This window comes from Dromiciops gliroides, chromosome 4 (assembly GCF_019393635.1).
Source record: "Dromiciops gliroides isolate mDroGli1 chromosome 4, mDroGli1.pri, whole genome shotgun sequence".
NCBI lineage: Eukaryota > Metazoa > Chordata > Mammalia > Microbiotheria > Microbiotheriidae > Dromiciops > Dromiciops gliroides.
The window spans coordinates 60,238,092-60,246,598 of NC_057864.1; the positions used below are offsets into that span (position 1 = coordinate 60,238,092).

Consider the following 8,507-nt stretch of genomic DNA (forward strand, 5'->3'; position numbering starts at 1 on the left):
TTTTCAACTGGATGATACTTTGTGAAATGAACAAGAAGCTCCAGGAGTCTGCTTTTCTAGTTCCAGATATGAAGGTGCCCTATTAGGTAGCATAATCATGCATTCTGTTTCCACTGTCCACTCCCTACAGCTATCTTGGCTCCATCCTTTATCAGAAATGTTCTGGGCATTTCTGCTCTCATCAGTGATGTTTGTATCTGTTCAGTCTGTGATTGGGTCATGAGCTGTAGAAACAAGAAGCTGGAGAGGAAAGAGCTATATCATTTTTAATGTACCCATGTTTCATAGATACATTAACCACTGACTAGGTGGGGTAAAGGCCCCAGAGTATGTGGTTAGGAAGAATTGGGCAAAGGAAAAGGTTTTTTTTTTTAATTAAAAAAAATTATTAGCTTCAGCTAAGACTTTCCAGTCCCTTCTCTTCCACCTCAATAATCTGGTTTCATGACAGGAAATCCACTGACCATTGTCAGAGCATAAAAGCTCAAAGGGGTCTACAAGCTTTATTCTTTTCCCCAAACACCCTCAGCCCAACAGCAGCCATGAAGCTCCTCCTGTTGGCTCTTTTCTGTTTTTGTGGCCTCACAGCATACATTGCAGAAGGTAAGCTGAGAAATTAATTCTTAGGGTTTGATGAAGTATGGGATTACAGGGAAAATGGAACTGGGAAGCAGGAAAGCAGGAAAGCATTATTATCATTTAGTTTTGGCCAGACTTCCTAGGAATAAAACCCTTATTCTAAGCAATTTAGGGATGATACCTCAGATTCCTCATTCTTTGAAATGGGAATGATGATTCCTGCCTGCAGGGGACTTGGTGACAGTTCAAGAGATTACAGAAACAATGGAAAGAAAGTCATTAAAGAACTAGCAACATAGATCACTTCTTGTAGATGTCTTTCTTGCTTATAAAAGAGGAAACCACACTAGAGAGTATAGATTGATCCCTGCCAATCTATTTTCACTTCCGGAAAAATAATTTCAAGTTCATGTCCTAGTCAGCTAGGTGATGTTGGATATAGTGTGTGACAAATTGGAGTCATGAAGACCCAATTTCAAATGCTTCCTAGCTTACTAGTTTTATGAGCCTGGGTAAGTCACTTATACTTCCACAATTTCCCCATCCATATATATATGTGTGTGTGTGTGTGTGTGTGTATAAAATGATTATATAATATATGTATTATGTCCTACCTCCAAGATAGGTGTGAGGATAAAACAAGTATATATATATATATATATATATATATATATATATATATATATATATATATATATACACACACACACACACACACATACACACTATATATATATATATTTATACACATATATGCATATGTATGCATATATGGACACATATATCCACACACATTTCTGAAAATATTATCCTATGTTAATATTAGCTATTATTGCTATGATTATTATTATGCTCTTATTTTAGAGGTCTTACAATCACATAAACAATATTACTTTTTCCAATAGGTTATTATTTTTCCACTCCCTTTCCTCTCTATCCTCTTACTTCTATCATTATTGTTGTTTGTGAATCTGTCAGACTATACCTGAAGGTTATACCAATGGTGCTGAAATCTTGTCAGGTATGGGCCAATGCAAGTATGGGCCAATGTGTCTACCATGAAAGGGCCTGCATAGGAAAGATGGATCAGAATAATAACTGACACTGACATTTAAGGTTTATAAATTTCTTTGCATATGTTATCACAATTAATCCTTTTGATAATTCTTTGAGGTCATTCTATTTGTAAGCTTTAATATGTACATCTTTAGAAGTGAAGCTATGAGGCTGAGAGAAATTATGTGATTTGCTTATGGTGACACAACTACTACATATCAGAAGTGGAGCTTGAATTAAATTCACTTTGATATCCATTAAGTAACCATTGTGGGCAAGATTTTATGGTAGGCTCTAGGAATAGACAAAGGTATAAGACATTGCCACTGTCTTCAAGGAGCCTTCCGTTCCTGATTCTAAGTTTTGATCTCTTTCCATGACATCACTATGCCATAATCAAGGTTGATGACTAGGTTGAAAGTTTTTTTGACTACACCAACTAATGTTCCCATCTACTAAGGCCATCTGCATCAGAGGAAGGATCTTTGGAAGTAATAAAAAGTATTGTTATTAGAGATGCTATATACTGGGAATTTTTTAAAAGATTTTATTTGTGATAAGTTCTTTTTTTTGTGTGTGAGGCAATTGGGGTTAAGTGACTTGCCCAGGGTCACACAGCTATTAAATGTCAAGTGTCTGAGGTCGGATTTGAACTCAGGTACTCCTGACTCCAGGGCTGGTGCACTATCCACTGTTTCACCTAGCTGCCCCCTGGGATAAGTTCTAATAAATGCATTGGTACTTTATGTCGAGATTTCTAAAACCACAATTGTACACAGAGATAGATATGTAAAGCCCCCATAGATATATGTGCATGTGCACAGCCATGCACACACACACACACACACACACACACACACACACACACACACACCCTCAAGATCTGCTTCAGAGTGGTTGACATGTATTCCATTTGACCTCTCTGATCTTAGGATAGTACATTCTTCTCTTAGTGATGATGTAGTTAGAAGTCTGGCCAGTATCTTATATCAACAACAACCAGTTGTTGTTCTGGGCAGAAATTTTTCACAAAGAAGAATGTATTATCTGGTTGATGTCCAGATCTAGATTGTTCCATTATGAGTCTCCATTGAGGAAGGAAACAGTGCTCATGATTGTTTTTATCATACCCAGTTGGGTCCACCTATTTCTGCTGCTCACTTTCTGAATGACTTGCAACATGCTGCTTCTCCTCAATGGGTTTCAGTTTCCCGATTGGGGAAGCCAATTCCTGCTGTGATTGAACTCCCAGGGAACTTATGATATTTAAGTAGGTTGAAAGAGCTGAAAAGCTGTAAGGACTTTAGGGGAAAGGGCAATATGGTTCTGTACCTTTGTTCAATTCTGAGGGTCTTAGGAGGAGCAGTAGGTGACTTCACTGGGGAGAGTAAGAAAAGAGGATTCTTCTAAAGTAATACAGAGAGGAAAGGTCAGCATTTTCTTTTATGGAGTTCAGAAAGAGTTCAGATTCAAAATAAATTGGCAGAGAGAAAAGAGAAAGTTCAGGAGGGGTATGGTAAGTGCTGAAAGGAGAGAGAAGAAAGAGCTGGGGAGATAGGATGAAGATGTACCTTGTTTAGCTTCATCTTAGAGAACCGCCTTCCAGAACCAGCAACACTTTCCACCAAGTGTTGGATCATCATTAAGCAATGTTACAAATTAAATGGTTCTCGCACTTTGAAACCATGGCAGGTGCCTATAGCAGGAAAGGAAATAGTAGCTACTAAGACAGAATAATTTTGTTTAAGTCTCTCTATTCTCAAGTCTCTCTGCCCATCTTGATGTCTAAGGAAAACATGCTGATCTTTTAAAAAAATTCTCTTTAAGGATTTCTAGGAGCAGCTAGTTGGTACAGTGAATAGAGTGCCAGGAGTCAGGAAGACTTATCTTGATGGAATCAAATTTGGCCTCAGACACTTACTAGCCATGTGACCCTGAGCAAGTCACTTAACCCTGTTTGCCTCAGTTTCCTCAAATGTAAAATGAGCCAGAAAAGGGAATGGCAAACCACCCAGTATCTTTGCCAAGAAAGCTCCTAATGGGGACATACAAAGCAAAACAGAACTGAAGTGACCAAACAATAGTAATAACAACAAAAAGAAGAAAAGGATTTCTAAGCATAGTGACCTCCTTTGCCCAGATTATTATCTTATATTAATCATTAAAAATGGGTCTTCATTGTGCATAAAATGCTAGATATGAAATTACAGGACCTGAGATCACATCCCAGCTTTGCTACGAGTGCCACAGGTACAAGAATTAAATTAATTTAAAAGGAAATTTCTCCTGCTGAATTGGTATTAGTGAGCTCATCAGATTATCAGTAAGTATTTATTAAGCAGTTACTATATGTCAGGACATGTGTTAGGCAACGAGGATAAAAAAGAGAAAAATGAGCTTATCTTTTGTAAATAGAAGTTTATCTTTCACTTAGCAGGAAAATTTTCATCAGGGATAATGATAAGGTCATTTCCATCTACATGACTATGAAAGATAAAATAGTTGCTTTTGAAACAATCTGAAGCAGAGTCCAGGGATGCCCTAGGATCCTGGCTATGACCTTGGGCAACTCATCCATCAACTTTGGACCTCTGTTTCTTTCTCTATTTGTTTTTTTTTTTGTGGGGCAATGGGGGTTAAGTGACTTGCCCAGGGTCACACAGCTAGTAAGTGTCAAGTGTCTGAGGCCGGATTTGAACTCAGGTACTCCTGAATCCAGGGCCAGTGCTTTATCCACTGCGCCACCTAGCCGCCCCCTGTTTCTTTCTCTATTAAATGAGGAGGTAGGACTAGGTCATCTTTAAAACCTGTCCAGGACTAATTCCATTAACCTGAAGATAAATCTCTACTCTGTAAATGCAATAGGAGGTAAGAGAAAGAAGACAAAGACCTTACTTTCAAGGAGATTGTAATCTAATATAGAGGCATCATGATGGAGGGGATTATATGCTATATTTAGACTAAATAGTCAGAGTCCTGGAGCATCTTTGAACTTTTCTTCAGAATATTTCAGAAGCTACTATTTTATCCTTAGTAGTCATGGATTTGGAAATGAGCTTTTTGTTATCCTCAATATCAATTTTCCTTCTATGTGAACATTTAACTCCTGTTTTTGTCTTTGTATTTCCAATATATATCACATTGTTTTACATAAGCTTAATCAATGCTTTCTGATGGTCTGATGAACCCACTGACATCAATTCAACAGGTAAAATTTCCTTTACATTTAATAAGCTAATTATAGGAGATTTGATCTTTTCCTCTACTTTTAAAAATTTCTTTTTTATCTAGGTGTAGGAAGTGAAGTCCCCCAAAAGGGTACTTGCCTGAGCTGGGGCCATCCCTTACAAAGCAAAAGGGTGAAGAGCTACACCATTGAAGAGGGTCCCATCAAAGCAGTGATGTGAGTTTATACAAATATCAACTTCTAAGGAGACCACAAAATGGCTCCCTCTTTACAGGAAATGTATCCTCAGGAATAAATACCTCAATTTGAATGGTTCCTTTCCCGCATTCCTTAAGTCAAAATCCCTTCAAGTGCATAGTTGGAATTTGCCCTTACTGGTTCATGTTAACTAATTGTGTCCATGCTGTCAAGAGCTGAAAAACTATGAAAGCTTTAAGAGATTCTGAGATTTGCTGCCTAATAGGAATATTGTACTACCTTCTAAAGTGCCCTTTACAGCATATAAGGTTAGTACCATAGAGTGAGGAAATAGTTGCTAGACTCCCAGCCTGACCACGAGTTCAAATGCCAGCTCTGCAAATGACCACCTGTGAGGTCTTGAGCAAATCTCTTCCCCACTTTGGTTCTGAATTTTCTGATTGTAAAATGAGGAGGGGTTGACTGGCTGATCTCTAAGGTACCTCCTGATTTCAAATCAGTGATCCTGTGAGCCTTAGAACTCGGGAATGGCCTCATGGATGGGAGACCCATGCCATAATGCAAGTACATGGACTTTTTATGTGAGGCTTTTGGATGCTAGCAGAGCTACAGTGAGACAATGACCTCGATATTATCTTTAATGTACTCATTGCCAGACAATCCTTTTCTCATTTCCCAAAGCATAATATTGGCCAATAGGTATTTCTAATATTTATTTTAACTTGGATTGAGAATTAGTTGAAGACACTTCCTCTTCACCAAATAATGAGGTATAAATCCTTGTAGACATTGAGAAGTAAGGCAAAGATTGTTAGGTACACATGTAGCAACTCATCCATGGTTCTTAACATTTTAATATTTATCCATTCGTCAAATATTTATTAAGAACCTAATATGGGCAAAGCACTGAAGGGTAAATATGGATGCATTTCACATATGTAACATTTATTACCTGTGTACTACCTATATACATATGCATTTATAATCAATTTGGCCCCTGCCCTTATGCATCTTATGGCCTGTCCCCATGAGAGGACATGGGATATAGTAGAAAGCACACTGGTCTTGAACTTAGAAAATCTGGCTTCAACATCCATCCCTGCCACACATTAAACTCCACAAGATTAGCAAGTCCTTTTATCTCTCTGAATGTAAGGTGCCCCACCCCACAGGGATGGTTGCTTCATTCTTCCCCAAAAGTCATCCGTGAGAAGCTCCTTGTGTCCATTCTGAGCTGAGCCCTTGGCTTGATAGAATGACAAGAAGACTAACCATTCTGTTCTTTCCCTTCCATTTCAGTTTTATCACCCACAAGGGATTTAAAATCTGTGCTGATCCTGAGGCCAACTGGGTAAAAAATGTTATCAAGTCTGTGCAAAGCAGAACCAACATGAAGAAAACAACCAGTTCAACAGTCTAAAAGCCACCTACTACCAAGGCCATCATTAAATCTGGGGCGACACCATCTTTCTAGGTGTGTGATGGATTGTATAGCATGATTGACTTGGAATTAAGAAGACTTGGATTCAAATTTTGCCTCAGAATCCTACTAACTGTGTGACCCTTGTCAAGTCTCTTAGATTTGCTAAGACTCTGTTTTCTCATCTGTGAAATGGGGATAATATCTATAGAAGTTACCATACAGGATTACCTTGAAAATCAAGACAAAATGTATGTTAAGTGCTTTGCAAACCCAAAATGCTATATAAACATCAATGATTCTTACTGGCATCTTGTCTCTCCTGCTAGCTTTCAAAAGAAATAAAGTGTCTGCATTCACACAAACAGATCAGATTGCATTTACCTTTCTATAAGCTTGAAGATATTCTGCTTTACTTTTTCAGGTTATTGATGTTCATCTTAGAATTGTGATTAGAAACTATTATTAAGAATAATCTTTTTGCTCATTCAGAATAACCTGGGCAAGTTTATTGCCAGTGACAGAAAAAAGAGGTTTTTCTTTAAGGGAGAGCAGGGAACAGGTTGAACCAGTGGCAGAAAAAAGACTATTTATTATATCACTAATTTCACACGATAAATGAAGAAGCAATGCTATTGGCTCACATTTCTGTACAGCTTTAAAGGATACAATGAGTTTTCCTTATCCCTCTCTTATGAGGTAGGCAATGCAAGCATTAGCCCCATTTTACAGATGAGAAAATGGAATGAGTGAAGTTAAGCAAGTTAGTCAGGGTTCCATAGCATTATCTATAGATCTAGTCCATATGCCTCATGAACAAATCTCTGCTCATATCTATAGCTATGCCTTAGAAGTGAAGGAGTAAGAGGCGGTAAAAACATTGTACTAAGAATTGGGAGAGCTGGTCCTATTCCAAGGTAGCTAGGGACCAGGTAGAAAGTGAATTTATTAAACACTTACTATATGTAAGGCACTGTGCTATAAACTAAGGATACATTGAAAAGCAGCAAGGCAGTCTTTTGCAATGAAGGGATTTATATTCTGATGGGAAAAATACCACAAAAGGGAGCTGGAGAAGGGGGTGGCCACAGGTTGCTTCATTTTGTGGAGGTAGCCTGGAAGCGACCTGAATTGGAGCAAGAAAAGGTAAAACTCATCTATGAGATCATAGCATCTCATGCACAGAGTCCAAGATCTCTGTGGGAAGGGGAAGAGGAGTGAAAAGTCCCTAGGTGTATGACCTCCAACAAGTTAATCTATACCACATAGGATCACAGATTTGTAGCTGGGAAGAACATGAAAGTCATTTAGTCTAATGCCTCATTTTATAGAGAGGGAAAATGAGGCTCAGGGTTTCAATTTTCTCACCTATATGATAGGGGTTAGATAAGATCATCTTTAAGGTCCCTGTCAACTTTACAATTCCATGAATCTATGATTAGTCTCATTCTAGATTTTTTTTAAATAAAAAGCTAGTTTATGCAATCTAATTAACTATCACCAAAATATGCTATCTATTTAGTGTTAAAATGGTCTGATTCAGTTTGATGAAGAACAGCTCTCAGCAATACAATGATCCAAGACAATCTCAAAGGACTAATGATGAAGCATACTATCCACTTCCAAAGAAATAATTTATATTGATTGAACACAGACTGAAGCATGCTATTTTTCACTTTAATTTTTTCATTTTTCTTTTATTCAAGTTTTCTTATATAAAAGGACTAATATGTTTTAAAGAATTGCACATGTATAACATATATCTGATTTCTTACTGCCTTGGGGAGGGGGAAAAGAGATATAGGGAAAGAGGGATAGAATTTGGAACTCAAAACTTTAAATAAAAATGTTTATTTAAAAAAAAATGGTCTGATTGACCCTTATCATCAAGGACCTGACAAGAGTTACAAATGAATTATATTTGAAAACAATTAATTTAAATATTTATGTGAACTGTTTACAAACATAGGGAATTATTTTCAAATTTTTTTAATCATTTAAATATGATTTTTAGAACTAAACCAAGGAGTGACATATTAGACAAAGAACACTATAGCTCAATATGCC

General features: G+C 37.3%; 1 protein-coding gene across 1 annotated transcript; it reads left to right on the top strand.

Annotated features, from left to right (window-relative positions):
• Window positions 1-528: 528 nt before the first annotated feature.
• Window positions 529-6,725, top strand: LOC122752606 (lymphotactin-like). Its single transcript, XM_043999443.1, has 3 exons — window positions 529-603; window positions 4,927-5,038; window positions 6,320-6,725. The coding sequence occupies exons 1-3, from the start codon at window positions 543-545 to the stop codon at window positions 6,438-6,440; spliced, it is 294 nt and encodes a 97-aa protein (XP_043855378.1). The 5' UTR covers window positions 529-542; the 3' UTR covers window positions 6,441-6,725.
• The last annotated feature ends 1,782 nt before the right edge of the window (window positions 6,726-8,507 follow it).

What these genes read in the sequence shown, in the direction of transcription:
- LOC122752606 (XM_043999443.1), top strand. Translation starts at nt 543, where the DNA reads ATGAAGCTCCTCCTGTTGGCTCTTTTCTGTTTTTGTGGCCTCACAGCA. An exon ending in CACAGCATACATTGCAGAAG is followed by an intron (nt 604 to 4,926) that starts GTAAGCTGAGAA and finishes TTTTTTATCTAG; the next exon opens with GTGTAGGAAGTGAAGTCCCC. An exon ending in GGTCCCATCAAAGCAGTGAT is followed by an intron (nt 5,039 to 6,319) that starts GTGAGTTTATAC and finishes CTTCCATTTCAG; the next exon opens with TTTTATCACCCACAAGGGAT.